The sequence below is a fragment of the Poecilia reticulata genome, linkage group LG18, assembly GCF_000633615.1.
Source record: "Poecilia reticulata strain Guanapo linkage group LG18, Guppy_female_1.0+MT, whole genome shotgun sequence".
NCBI classification, from domain to species: Eukaryota; Metazoa; Chordata; class Actinopteri; order Cyprinodontiformes; family Poeciliidae; genus Poecilia; species Poecilia reticulata.
In genome coordinates, this window is record NC_024348.1 from 16,924,116 (window position 1) to 16,948,939 (window position 24,824).

A 24,824-nucleotide genomic window follows, 5' to 3' on the forward strand; every position below is an offset into this window, starting at 1 on the left:
TCACCACATTGATTTTTTTTTTTTTAATTGAGCAATCAATTGACCACCTGGGAATTAAATTTCAAAGCTCCACAAGTGCACCCAAAGTGGTCAGATGATTACGTAACCAAACTAATTTTAGATTGAGTTGTAACAGTTTCACTTTCGGTTTCACATTTGACCCATCCCGATCTGACTCGACTTGTCCTGCTGCTGTAAAGTTAAATTAAGGGGATTTTTAACATCTGAGCTGTTTTAAAAGCAGTGGATACCAAGAAGGTGGTCTTGGTACCATTCCAAATAAACACCAGAACATTTTTTGTTTTTTTGTTCAAAGGTGTATGCTTCAAGCTTGAGCCAAACTTTCTCCATATTAATAAATCCTGTTTTCTACTAGCTCAGAAAAGAGCATCTGCCTCCTGTGTTTTTTTTTTTTACTCTTCATTTATTTTACCAGGATAAAATCCCATTTGAGATTAAAAGCCTCTTTTTCAAGGGAGCCCTGGCCAAGAGGCATTAGGAAATACAAACAGTCACACAGTTAAAAGAAAACGAGAAGCAGTGATAATGTTTTTGATTGTTGGTTCAATGTTGCATGACTCTGTGTTTTCGTGTTTAATGATGTAAAGCACTTTGAAATGCCTTCCTGCTGAAATGTGCTACACAAATAAAATGTGATCGATTGATTTATAAACAGGCACATGCCATTGAATCGGCCTCAAGGAATTTTTGTTTGGATTTAAATTCAGTCGATTTGAAAGTTTCCTGCAGCAAGTTCCTGGATAAGGGTACAAAGTGAACAAAAGCCTTACATATGGCATTTGAGCTCAGGACACTTTTGAGCAATATTCTTTGAGTTGTCAAAGGTTTGTCACTCAAATGCAAACAAAGGCAAAGTGAGTGTATTATTTTTCCATGATCTTTCTGTCCAGTGTAGAATTACCCAATCCAGTCTTTTTGCAGCTTCCATGCTTCATCCAATCGAAAGTGATGAATGTGCAAATTATTGGCGTTTATTTTTTCTAACAATGTAAAAAAAAAAAACATCTACAAACGTAAACTGTAATCAGTGAAGAATAATCCTGTTCATGGTGAGGTTGATCTTCAGCTGTTGTAAGATAAGAAAACGTGTTTTCATTGCCAGGTGTCATTCCCTCAACAATCTTACGAACAATCTTAGAGGCATTTGGGTGAAAGTCACAAACTTCATCCCCATACCATACCGACAACAGAAGGTACACCCACACAAGAAAGAAATGAACAGAAGCTGCAGCCCTCAGCTTTGGTGCATTACAGACTAAAACTAAAATCAGAAAACCAGATCTGCCAATCACAAGTTAAGCTATGAAATCAACCAGTTCTGGAAACCTGCACAAGCAACTTGTGCATCCCTACTTGGCATGCGAACGATCCAAAGAATTCAAAGAAAAAGTGCACGACCTCGTACGAGTTCACCACTGACTGCATTGCTCTGAACCTCCTCTGTTGTTTAACTCGATGCCAGGATCCTCCTCTGTTTTTGCACCTGAACGGTTGCATAATTTCAACACACACAGTGCGAAACCTTGGCGCGTTTCTTTCAGCTCCGTGATTACTTCAACATATGAGCTGGGAAAAGCCATTCCAACACACACATCTAAGCAAAGACACGTAAACTTGCTACAGACTGAAAGATATCCTCGTATCTTTAAGTAGACCTCCATCTGTTAGTTCTGCATGGGAACTCTCGGTCATATTAGCGTGGGCCCTGGGGGAACTTTTCTCTTCAAGGCAGGAAACTAATGGAGGACAGGGATGTGAGTAATCAGAGCAGAATGGGCAGGAGGGGACGACCACAAGTGGCTGGTGCTCGTCGCGGGAATCTGGACGCAGAGGTTAGGCAGGGATAGGAAAACCACACTGGAAAACCGTCTTGGGAATGGCATCTGGTTCCCATATTCACAGTGTATCACAATTAGCCGGCATAAAATATCTTTAATGTGTGTGTGTGTGTGTGTGTGTGTGTGTGTGTGTGTGTGTGTGTGTGTGTGTGTGTGTGTGTGTGTGTGTGTGTGTGTGTGCGTGTGTGTGTGAGCGTTTGCGAGCATGTCCCGTGTGTCTGTTTGTTGTTATGTGTCGGATGTCCCTGTGGGAGCGGGGACTATGTGAACTAAGCAAAAAAAATGAAACCGATAGCGCTCGACCGATTGTAGATGTGCATATCGAGTGTGAGCGAACATCAGAACGTAAATCAACCTTGGATGGTTTTTCTGTAGGGAAGTGTCAGAGAGACATTTAAACATGCTATAAACAGAAAAAGTTCAAATTGTTCCCCGTGACATACGCGAGCGAACGTCTGACCCAGAAAGCTCTTGTTGTGGAAATGAAATTCAGAAGAATGTACAATGTTCCAGGTGGGAAAGTGCTTTACTCCTGCCCGGGTCTTCTGTTCGTTCTATTAAGAAACACCACCACACTCGGTGCTCTACATTTCTCATCATTAGATGTTGTGAGCTGGAGGAAAGTTAATGTAAATTCAAAGAATGTGAAACTTTTTTTTTTTGTACTTTAACAATGAGCATAAAATTTAAACTGTGTAAGTTCTCCTGTGAGTCTGTAGCCTGCTCAGCAGAAGCATCCTGCTGACTGCCTCACATCCCAGTGAGTGAACCACTACCCTGAGCATCATTTGCTGAAAACAGCTACAGCTGATGGGCACTGACTGAGCAGGCAACTCATAGCTAAAAAGGTCAAGCTATTAATGTGGTCACACTGAGTGCAAGCCAGCTTCCTCGGGCACCACTGCCCTTACGAGCCCAGATACATGCTGTCACATAGGTTCACTCTCAGCTTTGAGCAGGGTCTCCTATGCGTCTTTCTGTTCTCCTTTATTTAACGTTGCGTACAGTGGCTTGCAAAGCCACAGATTTTATTGCAATTTCGAAAGATGCAGAAACGCAAAGTGGTGCGCATTGCCTTAAAAAGTGAGCTAATTAGCAATTAGTCACCCTGTGCGTAACTCGGGCCAGGTCTACATGGATTAGAACAACGGAAATCTTTGCAAGCGATTAAGAAAAACGTGCATACCAACGACAGGATGCGATACCACAGAAAACACCATGATAGTAGCAGGTATGCTGGGCAAATTGGTGGCAGTATAACAATGTCGCAGAACACAAAACATCCGGCGTGTGTAAAGAACTCGTGAAGTAAACGGCAAATGGTGAACATGTGGTTCTTCTTAGGAAGTTGGAGCTCAGCTTTGCTGTTCAGCTACAGCAAAGCCAATACTGGTCGCAGCATAAAACACAACACCGAACACCGCCACGCTTGCTGTTTATGAGTGGGAGGTGCTTAGGGAGTTACAGAGAGAGAGAGAGATGGAGGTTTGACATCATCATTTTGAAAAGTTTTGAAAGTTTTCTACTCTGGGACCTGATTTCAAAAACGATCAATGCTTTACAGATTAAAAAAAAAAAAAATCATTTTGAAAACCATGAATCCTTCTCCAAGTCAGTTTCACAAATTATGCTTGTGAAAAAAAAGACGAGTAAAAAAGTTCAAGAGGGGAAAAAAAACTTTTTCAGGGAGCTGCATCTAGACATGCTCTTTCTGTTTCAAGTTGTTAATGCGGCAAAAAAAAAAAAACTAACATCAACAAAACTTGTGAGTTTTGCAGATGCTCCCCTTGACTTTAGCCAAGTTTAGTACGGTGGCAGATGAGCAGAACTGATCAAAGTCCTGCTGGAAAGATGTTTTATTAACAGGTGTGGAGCTGCGGTGAATATCAGATGAGGAATGAAGGGCTGAGGGTGCCTGGGCTCCTCCGCTTCGCCGCCACACTTCCTCTAATCGCTGTATTGCAGATGCATAATTCATACGTCGTGACAGATCATCCTCTAACTGCATCCCAGGAATCTCAGCTGATGAAGCAGGGAGGTGGAAGCTACTTGTCAAATGCAGATGCAGAAATATCCGGCTTTATTTACCCGACTGCAAACATGGCTGAACTTTAGAGATGGCTTGTGTTGCATTGTAACCGAGACGCCGGTGTAAATGACACGAGTGTTTCTTTTCTTTCTTTCTTTTTTTTTCTCCATTCCGGCATCGTCGCAATTTCAAAAGTCTCTCCGTTTTAATCAGATTTCAAGGTATATTAGTTTCTCGGTTTAATGTTCATTTGATGTGACATTTCAGTCTGTGCTTTGGAGAAAAAAAAGAAGAGAAAACACGTCAGTGTAAGCGAGTAGTCGAGTGCAGTCTCTCGGGCGGTGTTTTATGCCTGATTGGTGCTAAATGGTGTGCACATTCAGCGGTGAGGTTTATTTTTTCACATGAACCGTTCTCATCTTCCCAGAAAGATGAGAAAAGGACCCTGATAACTGCACCTCAAATATGTCATATACTTAATTATGTGAACACTTTCACTCAGATCAGAAGCATCTGGCCGTACAAAGGCTCAAGTTTAACTAGTACAGCGATATTTTATTGTACTTTCTCTGTAAACTCAGACTTTCCAGGTTTCTAGTTGGAAAAACAAGAACAATGCTCCCTGAAGTCGGAATTCCGACTGGGAAGGCTGGAGCTGGAGTGTTGCACTATGGGTGCCTCACATAGAGAAAACACAAGTCATCTATTTTCAAGTACATTTTCCAGTCAAACCAATAGCTTATTCCAACTTGAAGCACTTTACTGTTTTAGGGTTCATAACTCGGTTATCTAGGATTTGAATCTGTAGAGCAGGAATGAAACCTGTGGTGGTAGCATCAGAGTTTAATGTGCAAAGGTTTCATAGTAAAGGGAATGCCAAGAGAATGTGCTGCGAACCTAAAGCGCACGATGAAAGAGCAAAAGACAAAGGAAAGAAAGCAGAGGAGCACCTGTTTGTCAGGTCGCAAGAGAGCAGCAGCAAATTAATTAGGTTATTTTCTCATCCTGTGTGAAACTGGTTCAGAGAGCGACAATAGCCGGGGTCATTTTAGGTAAGAGAAATTAGCTCTTGAATCCGCTCCTCGTCCGAGTTCTCGAGTCGCTGTTAGCTCGCGTTTCCTCCCCAGGCTTTCTCCTAGCTGACCTTTGACATCCTGCAGTTGATTGAGAACCCTGCAGCCGCAGCTCGAGCTACTTCTGCCAACAGAGATCACGTTTCTCCAAGTTTTGGCATCTCTGCACAGGCTCCCTGTTAATTTTAAAATACATTTCAGTTTCCTATAATAACACACAAAGCCCTCACTGACCTAAGCCTCGCAAAATTTAAATGGCTTATTTTTTCCTATCGACCCAAAAGAACATTTTTCAGAGAGTATTAGTTGTTTTTGCTAAGCTTTTCAGAAAAGGAAAGTTTTTCAGTTCCTCTGCTCTCGAATGTTTCCTGGGTGCAGGACTCTCCCTTCTTCCACATTTACAAGTAAGATTACAAAATATCTCTAAAACTTGCTAAAGTATTTGCTGAGTATTTAGAATTTATAATATCTGGTATTGATAAATTTATTTTAAAGTGTTTTTTTTGTATATTTCTTTGAAAGCCTTTTTTTATTTCTTGCTTTTGACTTTATATAACTTGCAAATGTCTCCAGTACTATTTAAAACCCCAAAACATTTCACTTCTTATTTTTTCTTTGTTTATTTCTATACTTCAGACTGTAACTTCTATTTGAAAAATTAGCAAAATAGTGTTAGTAGTAGACAAAAGATGTACAGTTTATGTGACTGTACTTTTAACCAATATCTGCTTGTCAAATTCATTTGTTTGACTTCTCTGGTTCTTTGAACCACAGAAGTTGAATAGGTATGAAGCAAAGCATCGTCCAACAACTATCCTACGCTGCAAAACTGACAGAAGTGCTCAAACTGTGGGAATAAAGTGGAAATCAAAACAAAAGCAAATGACTTCTCCATGTGTAACTGGAAACTCAAGCTTCTAAAGGGGTTCAGTCCTACTGAAGTTAACAACCGTGCATTCTTGTCCATTTATCAGTTTTAAAGAACAACAATTAGGTCATGCAGATCCGTGGTGACGTCTTCCACAGCGGCCGGTTTGTTTGGAGGGACCAGAGGACTGTGTACAATTTTCGTAGTGCTCCTGAGTTAAAGTTGGAGCTGTTGAATATTTATAGCGACGTGTCCCCTGCAATCCGCGGGTGGGCATGCGAAATGAGAAACCACACGCAACCACGCACAATGCTTGTCGCTTAGATTTGGTTAGCGCTGGGTAAGCCACTTGCCAAAGTTCAGGATTACTTGAAAACCATCTCTAAAAATATGAAACCATGACACCCTGGTGATGTTTTTTTTCTGTACCGGCTAAATTTAGCTTAGTGGACTATCACAGGAAAGTAAGAATTAAACACGTCAATGTTTTCCATAGCAAATGAAATTTTAAAAAATCATTCTAAATGTCAGAAGGTGCCCAAGTAATCAACATAATGCAAATACATCAAAAGAAACTAATCCACAAATGTAGTTTTATGCAATTAGACAGAATAACTCATTTTTTATGGATTTTTCTGTGAAATAAAACTCCTGTTTATATGCAAAAGATCCACTAACCACTTTTTTGAAGAGCATATTTAATATAGTCGATAGAAAATGCAGTTTGGGAAGCTGGAAACACTCGGAGCAATGTTAGTTGACATGCTATTATATGATGTCTGAAAACAAGCCAATCTAGGAGTGTCATTTATTTTCCTTGGCACTGATTGTCTGTCCCCCCCCGCAGCAGAAATAAGGAAAACTAGATGTTAGTTTATGCAGTAGCCCCAAGATGGTTCCCACCGTGCATTGAAATGCATATTAATTTATATTCGGTGTTTAAACTGTTAAATTAGACAGTTACAAGCTCTTTCAGAGGGGGCCTCAAGTACTTGTGGATTTTAGCAAACTGGTTCCTGAGCTCAGAGAATACTCAAGGTCCATCCTGGTGTTGGTCTATCTTTCAAACAAATGGTGCCATGAATCTTGAGGTGACTGCAAAGGGGGTGAATGCTTAACGGTCCTGGGACATTGGTAGAAAAGAATCCAAGTATGGATTTAAAGGATTTTTCAGCTACACAGTGATCCCAAACCCACTGCCAAGGAAACTCCCAGCTGCTGTTTAGGCAGCTGCCAGAATGACCTAGTAAATCACTTGACTTGAATCTTCTTGAATTAGAAATCTGTAGAACAAACTGAAGATGGCAGAGAAGAGGCCGCCAGAACCTTCAAGATCCCACCTTAGCAACGTCTTTCCATAGCAAAAACATCTTGAACTTATTGGCAAAAACTACTTTTACATCTAAAAATGTAACCAGTTTCAGTAAGACCACTCAATACTCATTGTACTTTGAATATAAAGAATACTTTGATATAATTTTACGACGCATGTGGATTACTTGGGTTGCTACGAATATATAATAATCATAATATGTTCAATATTCAATTCAATTATTTTCTCAACTTTATATATTTATTGCTATTTTTTGCAACCAGCTGGTCACAACTAGAGTCCTGCAAAGTACTCAAGTGGTTTAAATGTATAATCTCACACAATGAACACATTCTATTTGTTTTAGTAAATCATCCTCTATGCACGGCAGTAAACTTCTTGAATCGCAAAACTTAACGGTTCAGACAATTTTGGGACTTCTGACGTACTTCGAGACATCTCACAGAATGATTTCATTTGTCAGCCGTAAGGCCTGGCGAGAGAAGCTGAAAAGCAAGACCACCTGCACTTACTTATATCCCAGAGCCCCACGAGCGAGTGTCTGAGAAGGCTCAGAGGATTAACTTACAACTTTTACAGCTCAGTCGGCACACGCTATTATACCTATTCAGCCACACTTGCCTCTGGGCTATGTACAAAAAAAAAAAAAAAAAGGAAAGCAGAGGCACGCACACATACGTACGCATGCGGTGCCCGCTTGACCTGGTTATAAAGCAAGCTGTCACAACCCTGCTGCTTATGTGTGCATGTATGTGTTTTCCTTCATCTTTAGGGGAAACTCTGAAGTTTTCCATCTGTTCTGAGGAGTGAATCTGTGATCCGCAGCCTGCGTAATGAGGTGAGATAATCTCTGCAGGTTCTGGGAGCTGCCAGGGATGGATGATGGTAGCAGGAATGTTATAAAACAGACTGCCCAGATGACAGCAACAAGGGTCCCTATTAGAGGAAGGCAGTGATGAAGAGGTAAATTTGATTATGTATTATGATTACTCAACTCCTGCCAGCTGGCCATTGCATGTATTTGCATTGCTACTAAAAAAAAAACTGGATTTTGTGATTGCCCCTTTACTACAAGAGTAAAGAGTTGGAGTTAAACATTTTAATAAAAAAAAAAAGCAACATAATCTAACAGATTTTGTCTCCAACAGAAAAGCAAAAACTATTACTATTGCTTACGTGATGTTTTCTACAACATTTATTTTTGATGGACTTATGAGAACGTAAATACGACTTAGTCGGTTAATCTTCTCTGTGGTTTTGGTTCGTAATGCTGCAGACCTGAGCTTAAACCTGTGTCCCTTTGACGGTTCAATAAACAAAATAAAAAGAAAAAACAGTTATCAGAATTGTATCAGATTAACTAATCAATGAGGTTCCTTCAACTTCTGCTCCATACAACCATGTGAAGCCTAGATTTTTGTGACCCTACAGACTTTTCACAAATGCACATTTCCCATCGCCAGGAAAACGTATTGCTCAAAGAAAACCAAATTAACAAGGAGAAGATGGAAAACAACAAGGACCATTGACTTGATGAATTAGTTCATCAGGAGCATTCTCTAGGATGCCACTGACTCAAAATATTAGCCTGTGTGCGGAAGAAAGGTGCTAAAAGGTTATGTGAGTGGATGCAAGGAAACATGTCAACAATGTTAAAGTTAAACCGGCTGCCAAAGGGGCGCAACAAACCAAATTCTCATAATTAAACACCAGAATTGTCCTGAGCCAATACTTGAACAATATCTTCATCAACAGTTTAGCCTAAGCTACAATGCTGAAGCCTCCCATTAGTCTACTGTCTAACTTTAGATTAGTTGCAACATCTGCAAGTTGTGCAGTTACATTTTACCCGTCCATTTTTTTAAACTGCAGCTTGCAAAATTGCATATTTTTGTTGATCTAGTGAGGTCTTCCCAAAAAAATCCAAGTCTTTTAAACTCTTACCTGCTCCTGCCTGTTTCACATTAACTGCTCTGAAATCTGACTCAATACATTTTATATCTGTCCTTCTGTCATAAAAAATGCTGTTAGCGGTGAGTTAGCTGAACAGGGCAAAATCACAACACTTCTACTAGTGGCTCGAAAAACTTTTTACTGATTTCTCTTAGCTTGATTTTAAGAACTTAAATGTTTAATTGGACTGTTACACAGTAAATGAATCAGCGTTGATGCCAAAAAATAAATAAATAAAAAATTATTCTGATATGACATTCCTGACGAAAGTAGTTACTTTTTAAAACACATCTGGACATCCCCAAATATAATTTCAATGTTTCTTCTTCTGTAAAATGGCTTCTGTCACAGACAGACAGACAGATTGACCAGGTTGATCTTTGGTAGCCACTGAGGATTGCTCAGGCATATATTTTGTCTCAGGAATATTCTGCATAGCATTTATGCTGGACTGTTTTGTGCATGTTTGGCTTGCCGACATGTTGCCCGGCAACTTCACAAGGAAAACAAATGAATTCAAGGTGAATTAAGCACAAAAACAGGCGTGTGCTCATCCATCCTCTTCTCAACCTTGAGAAGAGTTTTGCCGTTTCTCCCCTTCACAGCGAGGAGTCACTGGATCATAGACATGGAACCTTTGTTTTCAAGTGCTATGCATTTATCAATATTTTCTGGGTTTTTACCTTCACATCGATCTCTCAAAGTGGAGAAACAAAGCAGGAATACTTACAGGAGGACCTAAAGGAGAGAAGAAAACAACTATTAGTGTTATTTCAAACTGAATAAAACAATCACCAAGACATTAGACATGAAACTCTTCATTCCCTCTGTCAAAGAAGAGAATAGTAACTTAGAGATAAATTATTTCACTAAAATATGCTCCTGAGCATGGAACTAAAACTTTGTTTTCCATTAGGTTGGGGGAAAAATGCCACCAGGCCTGGCAATCACATTCTAAATTTGTAAGTGGCTCTGATTTTATTATACAAGGGGTTGTGTGCTTGTTAAAAATCTCCAACGATTTTTGTGAGGTGACACTTTTTCCCCAATTACTGGAGCTCAAAGGACTGTGTGAGAGGAAAAATGCTGCACTCCCCAGAACCAAGCAAATATTGGGCTTTTATTAAAAAGGTTCCCAGCTGCTTCAGCCCTGAGAAAAAGGGATTTTATTTCTTTACAATCTCTACGTCCCACCAGCCCGCTCTTCTTCATGACTTGCCCAAATCGCTCTGACAGCTGGGGCCCATAAGGAGTCATGAGATTGAGGCTCAGTGGGCCGAGCTTCTACGGTGCCGTTTAATGGACGATTGAATTAAAGGGGACCACTTTGGTTTTAATACATCTGCTCCAATGTGTGTTTTCTGACACATTTGGCTGTGATCAAATGGTTTTTCACCAAGCGGTCTGGAATAAACTACCAAAACCAATGAGAAAATGTGATAAATGGGCGCGATTTGGTTCGACGCAATAACAAATCAGTTGTTTGGGAAGTTACAATGATTAAATCTGGAGGATCTAATTCAAAACAGGCTCAAATAATTCATTATAAACACACAGCATTGTACTCAAAGCTGTATTTGTAATCAACAGCTTCACATTCTTCCATCGACCGACACCAGTCAGTCTCAATTGTTGGCCAACGTTATTGGAAAAAAGTTGTTTTTATGGGCCGTAGATTTGCCTACATTGAGGCAAAGGTTATCAAAGTTCAGGACAGCACAGAGAAAAGGAAGGAGAATGGAAAGAAGTATTGAAAATAGGTATAAGGGAAAGATGAGCAGAACAGAAGTAAGAGAAGCAGGAAAATTAGGTAGGAGTAAAGGCAAGTGGGAAGAAAAAAAAGAAAAAAGTAGGAAGAGAGGAAGTAAGGAAGAAAAACAGGAAGAAAGAAATTTAGGTCAGAGTGAAGGCTTGTAGGGAAAAAGGAAGAAAAGGTTGGAAAGTAGAAAGGTGCAGAAAGGAAAGTAAGTAAAAAGTATACATGAATATTATCTAGCAAAAGTACATTAAACTATAAATGTCACTATATTTCAGTGGGATTTTATGAAATAGATTAAATTACAGTCATTGTCCTGCTGGATGGTCAACTGTTTAAATCCGACCAGTTTGAACCAAAAGATGTAACGGAGCTCAGTGAAATGTTGAAAGCCTGGGATGCTGTTTCATCACAAACTTTCTCTCTGCTGTGTCTGCTGTGTTCCTCGGCCATCATACTGCTGTTTGTTCACTAATGTTCGCTGACAAAACGTGTGAGGCCTTCGCAGAACAGCTGGATTTACAGTGAGAATAAACTACACACAGGTGGGCTCTGTTTAGAAGACAGGTGATTTCAGAAGGTAATGGACTGAAACGGATTTGTTCTGGGATGGGGAATCAAAGTAAAATGGGGCTGAAAATATATTTAAACCAAACATTTTAGGTTTCAATCCATAAAATTTTTTTACTTTCGCTTATTTTGAAGTCCACCATAGTTCAAAGGATTTTTATACTCGTGCAAGGAAGGAAGGAGGCTGCAGTTTAAACACCAAATTATACGATATTGGGGATTTTTGCAGCGTGAATTCTGCCGTATTTTTCAGACTATAAGCCGCTACTTTTTCCCCACGCTTTACCAGGGGGCGCTTTAGCAGGAAGTGACTCATTGGAAGTCAAAATTTGAAATCAAAGAAGAAAGTGCTAATTTTCATTTAGAACAAGCACTTGCCATGCTGGCAGCCATGCTAGCAGCAGGCACGACGGAGGAATTGCTTCAAACTCATATGATGCAGCTTTTAAGTTGAGGGCTATCGATCTGGCAGTACTGGAGGGAAATAGAGGAGCTGCAGTAACCTCAGCATGAACAAAACCATGGTTAGGAAGTGGAGACGCAGAACTGCGTCCGTAAATCCAGCAGATTTATTAGGTCGACAGAGAGCGGCAGAGATACCATCAGCTTATAGCCCGGTGCAGCTTATATATGTACGTTTCCAGTTTTTTTTTAATTATTTGTAGGTGCGGCTTATAGTGTGGTTTGCTCTATAGTCCGGAAAATACGGTATTTCTTTAATAAAAAAATTTTAAAAAGACATTTTAAAACATTTTGCAGCTATATTTTAATGAATGCACATGACTGTGTTTTAGTCATGGTTGTCAACATAAGTAATCCAAAATTTAAATATAGTTTGTGATATTACCCAGAATGTTTAGGCTTTTTGTTCCTATTGTCTAACTGTGTGCTAAACTCAATTAATGGGTTTGTTTATTTCCAACTGCTTTTGTTAAGAGGAAATTATTCACATTCTCCACATTTGCTTTGGCTAAAAAAGGGGGGAAAAAATCTCTACACAATGCTGCTTTTAGAAATATGACGCCAGGACAGATGTCACCTGTGTTTTAGTCACGTAATTTCTTTTTTGTATAAATCTCAAAGGATCAAGCATTGTGCTGCACAAGACTTTTCAATTTCCTTTTGGTGACATTAGCAGTCCATTCTTGACCCGTTTGTTCCACTGTCAGACTCACGTGCTGAGGCTTGTCAGTTCTAGGATCAGTTGCTCCTTTCTCTGGTGCCGGCACCGAACTAACAAGTCTTGATTGTTCAGAGGGAAGGAAAATATTTAACCAAAGCTTTCCAGCAATGACTACCTGTTAGAACATTTTGACACTGTGGCGTTTCCTTGGGCAAAAACCTTATTCATCCCACTTTTTTTTTTTTTTTCCTTTTCCATACGTCCGCAGTAAGCAGCACAGTAATCCTTATGAAGTATTTCATTCATATTTAACACTGGAAAGTATTGCCATTTTTTCCAATTTTTCTTCCTGTCAGTTCCAGCAAGGCCTGAAAGCTTCCTTCTGCCTTTAGAAAGAATACTTCTGGTTAGAGTGAATCATGAAAAACATATGACTCGCTTTAGTGTAAAAACAGAGCGATGAGAACTTCTGGGATATTAGCAAACGGCTTATAGTGAAGAACTCATTACATATGCTCATCAGTAACTTTCTTTTTATTATCAGAGGAACAAAAACTTTCAGCTTTTAGTCCACAAGAAAACTGATCTGATATTGAAAATCGCGGTTCAAATTGTTAAATTTAGGAGTACAAAGTGCAAGTACTCCAATTTTTAACCAAGTAAAATGTGACCAGAAGGAAATATTAACTTTTACACAACAGCAATCTGAAACTATAATTGAGTCGTAGTCTCCTGTGAAAATATTAATACAACTTGAAAATTTCCAGATTCAAATGTTTGTATCTTATTGGGATTTTACGTGATTGACCAGCATAAAGTAGTATACTACTGTGAAGCAGAAGGAAAAGAATGAACTGTTTAAAGATGTTACAAACAAAAATCAGAAACATCTGGGATGAACTTGTTTTCTGCCCCCTTTATTGTTATACTAAAACAAATAATCCAGTACAACTTCATTTTTATTCAATCAAGTGCATAATCGTTATGTGTGTAACATAATTTCTGTATAAATGGGGTAATTACCGAGAGTACGAGTGAATAAACTGCTTCAAGACAACCAAGGAACATGGCAGACTGATCAGGGATAACACTGTGAATAAGTTTCAATCCCAATTTCTAAATAAAATATAGAACAACTGCAAAACTACTAATAAGGGATCAGAAAATGAGATACTAAGAAGGCCAGTTTTGCGACACGTTTAAGTGAATGGAAACAAACACAACCCTGGGAAACGACTGAGATTTTTTTGTGAAAATGTCCCTGAAAAAGCTGCCAATGAGGCAGTAAACAAACAGAGAACCTGCAGAAATCCACACTTGAGGTGTGAGAATCAGCTGACAGGACAACTCCATAAAGCTAACACTGCACATCGGCCCCCTCAGAGAAACATGGTGGTGGCAGCATCATCATAAGGGCATGTTTGGTTTGTTTGTTTTTTAGCAGAGAGCAGAAAGCTGGGAAGATGGATGGAGTTATTTACAGGGCAATCCTGGAAGAAAACGTGTTAATGTCCGTGTTAATGTTAATGTCTGCAAAAAGGGCTTAAAACGAATGTTGCTCGTTTAAGATGTTTATTTATAAGACGTTTGCAAACCATTTAACTTTTTCCATCCATCTCACCATAACAGCGTTTGTTACTGTTGGTTGGTACGGTCATTAAAATCCCACTAATTTACGCAGAAAGTTGTGGTCAAACTGGACAGAGTTTATGTTCCCAGCTGGCATCTGCTAAACCTCAATATTTTGTCAACATTCATCATCCAAAGTTTAAATGCAATTTTGATATTACACAGACTATCGAAGCTTCTTGTTCCTATTGTCTAACCGATCACTGTGTCCAAAACACAATGAGTGGGTTTGCTTATTTCCAATTGATTTGTCAAGAGGAAACTATTCACATTCTCCACATGTCCTCTGGTTTACAATGGGGGGGGGGGGGAGTGTCTTTATACAATGGTGCCTTTAGAAATATGATGACAGGATTGATGTTTATTTGGAAGTTAGGTTGAGGATAAACAAAACCCAGTGGTGTTTCAGATTCACAGCTAGCTGTAGCGTTGAAGTTTTTTTCTGTCATTTCATTTCCCAGTTTTCATCTCGTGGCTCCGAAGTGGTGCACTGGAACACTTTTTGCATTGCACGAATAGGAAGCCTGGGAAAGCCGAGCCTCGCCACACTAATTTACAAGACGTATAAAGTGACCTTGAAAAGGATAATAACTTTGTCAGAGGAAAATCAAAGTGAAAGGAATTAATTTACTCTTTATTACTCAAACAGTAAAGCTGCAGTTGATTAGATTTCATTTTTCTCAACTTTAATCGGCTTTTTATTATTTACATTTTCCCCTCAAAGACTGTTGGATTCCCAGCCTGTGAATCCAGACATGCTCCCTTTGCTTTACCCTGCCTGTATAAGTCCTTTTTTTTTTTTTTACAAGGGCAATACTTTGGTTTCCAAGCCTTTTTCGCCGTGCTCTGTTGCACTGTGCTCAAGTGTAGAAAGCCAGCACATTCTAGAGCCCATTATCACTTTTCTATCAGGTGAAGGGAGTGTGGATGCGGCTTTCCGCCAAGTGCATGTTCTTGCTGCAAATTCAATTTGTGGCGACACTCTTTGGCTGTGGAGGTGTCACTGTACGAAATCTCATTCCCCCTGGTATCCGAGGGCTCAGCTGGGCCAGGGTTCTCGATTCCGATCGGGAGGGAGTGCGTGTGAGCGAATGAAAGGGTGATATTGGACGTATTAATTACGGCCACGGCAGAAGGAATGCACCCAATTTTTCATTCCTAAGGTTTGATACGTCAGGGCTTTCAATTACATGTTCGGTTGCCTTAACCAGAAGTAAGTTGGAGGAATAACGCAGGAGGTTACAACGATCTAATCCGTCTTTTACAGTGTTTTGGTACAACAAAACAAAACAAAACAAATCCAGCTTTTAGGGGTTTAAGCTTAGTGAGGTCTGCAATATTTCTCTGAGGTTTTGATTAGGCTACTCCAACACGGTGATGCGTTTGGCTGTCACCTCTTCCTTCAGCATCCGGTTTGTACCAAGCTTCTCCTATAAATGGTCTAACGTTGACTCTTCTCGATAAATCGGACGACAAACAATGTAAAGGCGCATTTCCATAATGGTACCCATAACTTTTCTTCCCTGTAACTTAACTACAAGTTTCCTATTGCTTTTGTGCACGTGCACTCGATGAGGAGCTGCTGCCACCATGTTTTGAGAAGGCATTCTCTGTTCACTTCTGACAATAAGGTGACTGTAGCATGTTATTTGTGTGGTATTTCACTGCATTGTACCCCAGATATAACCTCAGAAAGCTTCCAGAATTTTAACTGGGTGGGTCAGAGTTAAGTTCTCCTCTCTACTGTCGCCACATGCTTGTACAGATTCCTGCAAAGTTAATGCCATGATGCAATTGACTGGGTTTTGTCAGCAAGAAAAACATTTGTTCAATTAGCCTAATAAACTCAAATATGGTGTCCTTTAACCAGAACTGGACTGGAATGTACGTAAATGTATGTCAATCTGTCCATGTTGACTATGCATTTATAAATACTTTTTTATATATAAAGTTCAGTAAAACAAACAAACAAAAAACATTAGAATTGCTGGTTTATAAACAAATTAAAATTATATATTTTCTACTTTGTCATGATCGACAAAAAACTAGAATTGAAGCAGGGTTTTTCTTATTTTGTCCAAGAGAGTATATAATGACAAAAAGCCAAACAAAAATGTGTTATTATATGCAAAGTGTCATGGATTCGAACAAGAGATAACAGCCTCAAGATGAGTTTTTTTTTTTTTTTAACCTACATCATCTCCTCTCTTTAGTTTAAAAACGGAGAGCTTCTGTAGGAAAGGAATCAATCCCAAAATGCCCTGAACTAACCTCTCTTTCACATTTCAGCCTCTAAGAAAATACATTATACGTCTAAAATGACTGTAGTAAAATCTGCTGGTGTCCAATTGAATTATTTCTTTTCTAAATTCACAGAACAAGACAATTCTGATCTCCGATCCAAATAATAAACGTACATACCAGGTTCTCCGTCGCGGCCTCTCCTTCCTCTCTTACCAGGAGGTCCTGGAACAAAAAGACACAAAATACATTTAGGTCTAAGACTTGATTGCCTTAAATATGTACGAGTTTGATATTCCACCACCAGAATTTGGACATCAAATTCACTTTCACAGCCACGTTTAGATATTTACACTGAAGGATCATACAAAAAGGCAGCAAACTTCAAGGTCCCATCACTACGATTTATTTTTAAGAGGAATGCCAATGTTTTTAAAATTTTGTACGTGAATCGTGTTTCTGTTTTGGCTTTTTTTTGTCAGTTTTTGTCCAGTTATTGATCGTAAGCACACAATTCCTCAAACCATTTTGTAATCATCCACTCCAATGTACACTTTGGGTTGCCGTGTTCGATCATATAATAATGTTTGACTTCACAGCTCTACATCAACTGGATTGTTCAAGATCTGCTCATAGATAAATTTTGTGTTCATATCACTTTCCATGTAAACTTGTTTCTGTGTTTATACAACAGCAAAAAAAAAAAAAAAAAAGACCAAATAAAATGAGATGAAGAATGTGGCTAGCTTTTCCCCCTTTCTTGCAGACTACAAGTCTTACTTGGGTGCAAAATGCAGGACTGTATCAAAACCTCCTTGTACGATACTAAGGCCTGAATCTGATCCCACCGTTTGGCTCAGCCTCGACCTCCAACTCTGCTCCTTTTGAGCGGCCTCCAAGATAATGTCAGGCGCTGCCAGTGAGGAGTCCGCGCTCAGTTCAATGTAACCACAGGTGGAGTTTGACTCCCACTTTACAACATGAGCCCCGTTTGCTTCCACAGGTTTGTTTTTTGAGGTTTTGTAAGAAACAGAAGGCGGTTTACTGCACTTGGCACTCACTTCACTTTAACTCACTTTGTAATGACACTCGACACCTCTGAAAGGAATATTTCGTACGACATTATGACATCCTTCTGATTTCTGTGGTATGACAGCTGCTAAGAAAACGTTTGCCATATGGTGGCTGCTGTTCCAGGCAAAATACATCACGTTATTTGCAAATATCACCGTGGTTTATAATATTCCTCACTTTATTTTTCATTCTAATTTTAGACTTTTAGGAAAGCCAGTTAAAATTGCAGAGCGATATAAAGATAAAAAACCTTCGCTGAGACTCGTGTGTGCCAACAATAATATTCCCACTTCAGAAAGAAAAAAGATTTACTGTATGTTAGCAAAAAATAGTCAAAACAGGTTTTCAGATATATTTAAAAAACTGATCAAGGGCTCTGGCTGTAAATGAAATAAGACTTGGTGAAAAAGCATTTTGGCTTCAGCTTTCTCACAGATTCCCAAATGCTGTCACGGAACAATGGTTTTTGGAGAAAAAAATAAATAAAGTGCGGCTGGGAATTTTACGATGAGGGTCAGCAACTATGAACAATCTGTTAAAACCTTTTCAGCACTTTTTTCTTTCTTCGTTTGCCTGTCACTGAAATAAATCAAAGTAAATTTAATATTCTTTCAGATGTATGGTCAGACATAACAAAATGGATGCTGTGGTTTTGTGTGTTTCACATTGTGTTCCACATTTGGTGGCGTTTGCATTTTAGAAAGTGATGCAGCAGATAATATTTTCTCTCATGCCGAACCAGAAAGAGGAGAGTGTCAGTCGAGGTATGATGGTTTGGCTCCGTGTTTAGCTATGCTAGCAGGGTGGTGGACTGGAAAGCCTTGTCGATCAGTCTGCTTTGTGCCAGGTTGAAATCGCTCTACAACTATCAAATGAACTGTCCAGGAATTGTCTTCAGACAGTCGAGGTTGCTTGACAGTTTAATGGCTTGAGCGGTGGTCCAACATTTTCTGTGGCAACGTCTTGGGGTTGACAGTTTCCTGTTTAAGCAAAAATACCGTAAGAACAAATGGTGTTCGTTTCTATCACGGGATTAATCATATATCTGCTGATGCCTAAGCTTTTAATTTAACCAGAGAGGATTATTTCTTCATGCCTGTCAAAAACCTTTCAGCTAGCTCTGCAAGACTTCTCTCAGTTCCAGGTGAAGCTTACTTCAAGTTAGCATGCTAACATGTTGCAGAGAACAAAGCAAGTCAATATTCAGATTCCCCTTGAGATAGAGCATGTTAATAAACGCCCTGAATCTGTTTCTGCTTAAAGTGTTGTCCAATTTACAGGTGGTAGTTTCTTTCCGCCGTATGGATGGGGGTGAGGTGATGACTGTATCTTGGTCTATTATGCTAAATCACTGCATAAACGCAACACACTGCTTAGATAATACCCAGTCTCCTTTTCACACAATTGTGTCAATATGGCTCTTTCATGTCACAGTTTCTCAAGGAGAAGCATCAAACCTTGAGACCAAAACGAAGAGCATAATACAACCTCTTTCTCCCTTTCAAGAATCAGACAGCATTAAAGTTTGAAATTGCACACTCTCTGCTTAACTCCACTAGAAGTCGTTTGAAAACCATTTCACACAAACCATTTGGAAGCACTACAAAAACACGCAGCTTTAATCCATTGTTTTAAGATTTTCTGCAAATATTGTTCATCACAACATCATTTTAAAGTTATGGATTGTTTGACATGATAAACGTCCTGTTTACGCTTCACGCAGCTGAGACACAACTGCCTTTTAGCATTGCCCATCATCCATGAAGTATTGATTGGCCCTGAGCAGTGGCCCTCTTTTCGCGTCTCCTTTTCCTCCAAATCAATCAGTCTGAAGCAAGCCAGCACTGGGTGGAGCAATTTACACTACCAGCCATGTCTCAAGAGCGCAACGTACATAATCAGACTGCTTTAAAACCCTCTCTCACGATGCAACGGAGTCATTCTTCAGAATGAAAGTCAAACTTTTGCCAAAAACAGCAAACAGTGTACCAGTTGTAACCTCCAAGCAAATCAGGTTTAAGGAGAATTGGCTCCAGATCTCTGTGAGCACAGATCCACTTCTCTGCGGTATATAATCTGTTTCAGTTTTTATTACACCATGTTTTAGTCATCATACATGAACCCTAAAATTTATTACTCAACTGTGCCACAAGATGGGTTAATGCTCAATGCAGTCAAAAATAAATAAAAATAAAAATAAAAAGTTTTCTCAAACGTGTCATGATTTTCCAATGAAGCAGAACCAAATCTAAATCTTGCTTCTTTAAAGGCAAAAGGTTTCGCTACAGTTTCTGCAATACAAATAAACATATTGTGACGTGAAGGACATGTTTGGAATATGTTCAGACAGATTTTAGTAAGTCTTTATTGACATTTGCCTTTTTGCCCTTTCTACATGTGGGATCTTTATGCCATGGTGTAGGAATTTCAACATTTGGTTATATGATTAAGGGTGTCTTGCAATTCAAATTTGGATATTTCAAAGGTCCAAGTCAAATGAAGTGCAGAGGAATTTAGCGTTTTGCACCCACTTAATGCTGTGAAGAGTTCAGGAAGGGTTCGGGCCCGTTCCCACAGTCAATGAGCGAGAAGTACAGTACACACTGGACATTTCACCAGTCTGATCGCCGAATCAATCAATGAACGTATTTTAACAGCTAGTGCTTTTTTATGGATGATTCCCAATTACAAATCAGGAATATTAAAAAATGATTTTTTTCCCTTATATCTTCTTGCATTATAAATATTTTAGAGAAATTTGAATCAGCTAAAATTTGGCATTGGCAGGCCAAAGCAAAATTTAAGTGAGACAACTCAATCTATGACCCAAACTGGGCACACATCAGTGGATGTCTAAATACACGGTAGTATGTCAGCAGTTTTATGGTTTCTAATGTTTTATTTTTAGTGTCATGGCAAATTCTCAAACATAAAAACAAACATGCTTTGCAGCCATATGTTTCTTGCAAGCTAAATAACTGGAGAGGAAATGTGATTTTCCTCAATAATTCAAGAAAGCCAAATATACTGTGTGAGATTGGGCTTTGTAAGAATGCATTATTTATTTATATATATATATATATATAAGCAGTAGGCTTAATTTATCTTTTTACATGATATTTAAAGTCCATTTATCCATTGTTCCATTTATTTAACTGGGAATTCTTGAACAGCTGTCCAAATTTGTGGTGGGATATGATGACTAAGGTTCAAAAAGGACATTTAAACCCCAGTGGCAATAGGTATGTAAACATAGGAAATGGGATTCCGCTTTAATACAATGCTTAATACAACATTCTGTACAAATACTTGGCAAAATATCACATGGTTAATATACTTTTAAAAACAATGGCTTTGAACAAGCATAAAGCTGCTTTGCATCATTTGGCTTCGTTGAACTAAATCACGATCTGGTCAGCTCTGATGGTTTCGAGACGGCTCCAGCCACCCTCGGAACGTGAATCCCAGCGTTTCCTTGAAATGTTGAGAACATGCAAGGAGAAAAACCTCTGCTGATCAATGTCTTTCGAAACATTCCTGGGACTTATGAAGAAGTAGTCAAAACAGACTTTAATATACCCCATTTAATACCGCAACAAGGATGGATGAGTTTATTAAACCTCACAACACTTGGGTATCCAGGTCAACGGAACTACAACTGCACAAAAGCTGGCTTTCTTCTGCGCAGCACAATCATTTGTTACTTTACAAGTACATTTTTGTGGAAACGTCTGGCAAAAAGGCACCCCTTCAATCCAGGATCATTATTCTTTGCATGACAACGAATAAATCAATACATGAAATGCTAATTCATGGGCCGCTGAGTCCGGTGTCAGAGGGAAACTATGGAAATTGAACAATATTTTAAAATAAGTCTGGTCTGTGAAGGTCACTGCTTTCCTCATTCTCTACTGACAAATGTGAGCTGTTGTCATGAAAAGAAACTGCAGACTCCAAAAGCAAGCAAAGAATGCCTAACAAGCAGATTAATTATGTAATAAGTGCATTTTCTGGAAAAAAAAAAAGAAGAAAAAAGGACGACTACAGCACCTGCACACAGCATTATAAGCAAGTTCAATACAAAAACCCTGACAGACAAAGAGTGGGGACAATGTATTTGTCCGTGAGGTTACGCAGACCCAGAATTCTGTCTGAACATATCCATCACTTTTTGACACGAACATCCAGTTCTCTCTTACGGAAGTCAATCCAACCAGATGAAAACCTGGACTGTGTCTCCATCACTTCCAGAACATCCATGCGGTCGTCAGTCACTGGTACTGTCGAAGGAAACGTTAAAAGTCCCATTAGTCTTGCGACCTACTGAACTGAATCCGGAAGAAGAGCACTTGTACTCTCACTGACCTGGACTTCTTGTGCTAATCCCTCAACTTCCTCAACCACTTTAGGAGAGACGACAAGCCAGAGGCACAACGAGTTTCCGCACAAAGAAAATAATAAAAAAAAATTTAAATACTACTTTTTATAAGAACAGTTACGCTTGCTTAAGACATTTGAGTTCAGCTTCTGGGAAGCAAGACTTCATATTACTGTAGTCTTATAGTAGATACAAACCTATGTCATTTCAAATAACAGCCGTATTAAAGGCCTGGCAAAAGAAGATTGTACAAATTTCTGCCAGGACGATATTTGAAATTCTAAAAACGGTACAAATAACTGTGACGTAAACACCTACTGAGTCTGATTTTTATTTTTTATTTTTGGAAACAGTGATGGTTGTAAACTCTTATGGCTACTGAGGTTATTCTAGCTAGGTTATTCTAGCTAGAGTCCTTTTATTACCAGTCACCACTAGCATCTTAGCATATAGCTAGCCTTCCTGATGAGCTTATTTAACAAATTCCTCTCAGCTGCAAATTAGCTGCTGCTAGTCTTCAGGAGCCTCCCGTTGCCCTTCAAAAGCTCTCGTGTCTCCTTAGCAGATAGTCTGCTCTGACCTGCTAAAGAGCATCGGTGCTGTGACTCCAGTCTGGTTTATTGTTTAGGAGGAATTTACCATCTCCAAGTCGGTTTCCTGACCGGTGAGTCCGTTCCCAAGGAAATCCACAATCAGCTCATTGGTTTAAACAAAAGAAAATCAGTTCTCCAAAAAAACTGAGTCAGGGGCTAAATAAAAATGAACATAACTCTTTATTTCCCCATTTCAATTTAGAGGTTCATACATGGGTAGGGAGATATTGTCCAGCAGTGCACAATATCGCACAAAAGGAACAATGAAAAACATTGTTCCTTTACCTTTCACTAAAGGAACAACGTGTTACTGAGTTTGTATCTGTTATATAAAATCCTAATAAAATGCACAGAGGTTTTTGGTGTAATGTGTTTGAAAGGCATTACATAATGTCTTTTAAAAGAGGAAAGTCCTTGTTTTAATGGTAGAGCTGCTTTGGCAAAAATAGCCAGAAGTACAAACAGGTACGAGTTTTATGTAGTGCTAGGCTAATACCAAGTATGGAAACTCCTTTATCCTTTGCTATAACAGACTGTAAAGATCTGTTTGGCGAAGTAATATAAACAGACATTTCAGGAAGAATTTGGATCTCTACTTTAATTTTCCCCAAGACCCACATTTGAATCCCAAACCTGACTTAGAAAAACAATGTCCTGAAGGATATTTAACATCACTCTCCGATTCTGCGGTATAGGTCTTCATTATCCCCATTTTCAACTATACTTAACTCCAATGCAACAATTTCCTGAGTAAATATAATGATTACATCCATTTCCTAAATACGTATTTGCAATTATATTTAATTCATTCCCCAGAAAAAGAGACCATTGTGTCTGATTTTTACATTTACTAATTTTCCCCTTTTTTTTTTCTATTTTTTGTGCTCTAACATAAATTCTTTACGGTTCACATAGACACACATTTATCCCGCTTAAATCAATATAATGCTGACAAACCACCACTTCCCGTCCAATCAAATTTATTCTGCGTTATAAACCTTCTGTTATGAGCTGCAGGCGTTGTGTTTACACAGCTCAGAAAGAAGGATTAGTTTGGAGCAAGAAATCTCCCTGATTACTTTTGTAATTTGGATCTAATAAACACTTAGAGTGTGTAATGAATGCCCGCTTCGCTCGATTCCACCACTTTCTTGACAATTGAAACGCGGCGACAAGACAGAAATGTCATCATGTCGCCAACATTAAAATTAAAACTCCGAAGTGACGGTTTTTGTTCACGTTTGGAGTTGTTAAGATGTCTCCCAACAGGAATGTGAAAGGGATTACACGAGGCAACGATCACAACTGGAGAAAACAGAAGCTGGTTTCTGTTTTAACTTAACGATGCTTTTGTTTCCCCCTGCGAGTGTGTCTGCGTGAACGCTTAGGAGTGGTCAGATAGCTTGAAATGAATTCATTTCTCAAGTCATCCCTGAGGAGTACAGCGATTCTGTGCCTGGTTGAGTGTGTGTTGGTTGGATTCTGCCCATGTTTGTCCAGATGCCAGTTATGAGTTCATTAACCAGCGAGTCTATCCATTAAGATGTGAGGGATTGTCTGGCGCGGCAGACTCTGATTGAAGTTAGCATTAAAAACGCATCTTTCTTCTGCTGCACTACATGAAATAGCCAGCCTCAACACTTAGATTATCCTTACAGAGTAATTACCGCCAAACTGTTCTCCCGCTCTGGATTAGACTTTTTTTTTTTTTTTTTTTACATTTAGGGACTCAAGCAAGAAGCAGTTCCTTCCCGAAACGAAATTCTTTCTCAGAGAAGAGAAATGACTCGAATTCGAGCATGCCTGGAAGGGATGCATGGATCATCTCCGTTTTTGCTCCGGTTCAGTGTTCAGGCTTGAAGACTCCGGGAGGACCCGGTATCCTTTAAGGGAGCCTTTTCATCACCTTGAGAGATCAATGTGTTTTCCTCTGGCAAGGGGCTGAGTGCGAGGATACTTGAAACCCACCCTGTTAGCTGCACACTGCAATTATTCTTCCCGCAGCGCTGACTGCGGTCGTGATGGAGGCAGAACACACTCCCTGATGAGGCGAGGTCGGTAATAAGCCGATCGATCAGCCAAGTCGCGTCGCTTTATTCTGGGGGCTAAACTGGCACGGGCGGCTCTCCCGACAGCTCTGTCAGAAACCTCCGCTGTGTCCTTAGCACATCCAGCAGCTCGAAATACAGCTGCATGAGATGGGGTGTGACTTTTGGGGAGGCTTAAAATTATTAGCTGTTAAATTTCAAAACGCGCTGCTCTGAAAATGAAAGAGATGAGACGGGCTTGGCTTGGCCCGGCCAAGGTGTAATCCACAATGGAAATTAATGGTTTCTTTTGAGTGT

At 39.4% G+C, this 24,824-nt stretch overlaps 1 protein-coding gene across 10 annotated transcripts in view; it reads right to left on the reverse strand.

Moving 5' to 3' along the window:
- The window catches only part of col25a1 (collagen type XXV alpha 1 chain), a 194,387-nt gene that overhangs the window by 77,783 nt on the left and 91,780 nt on the right, over positions 1 to 24,824 (reverse strand). For all 10 annotated transcript variants that reach the window (XM_008435851.2, XM_008435853.2, XM_008435847.2 and 7 more), the window contains exons 3-4: positions 16,615 to 16,659; positions 9,846 to 9,853 (exon numbers count right to left, since the gene is read on the reverse strand). In XM_008435851.2, the coding sequence (XP_008434073.1) occupies positions 9,846 to 9,853; positions 16,615 to 16,659 (53 nt within the window). The remainder of the gene's footprint in view (positions 1 to 9,845; positions 9,854 to 16,614; positions 16,660 to 24,824) is intronic.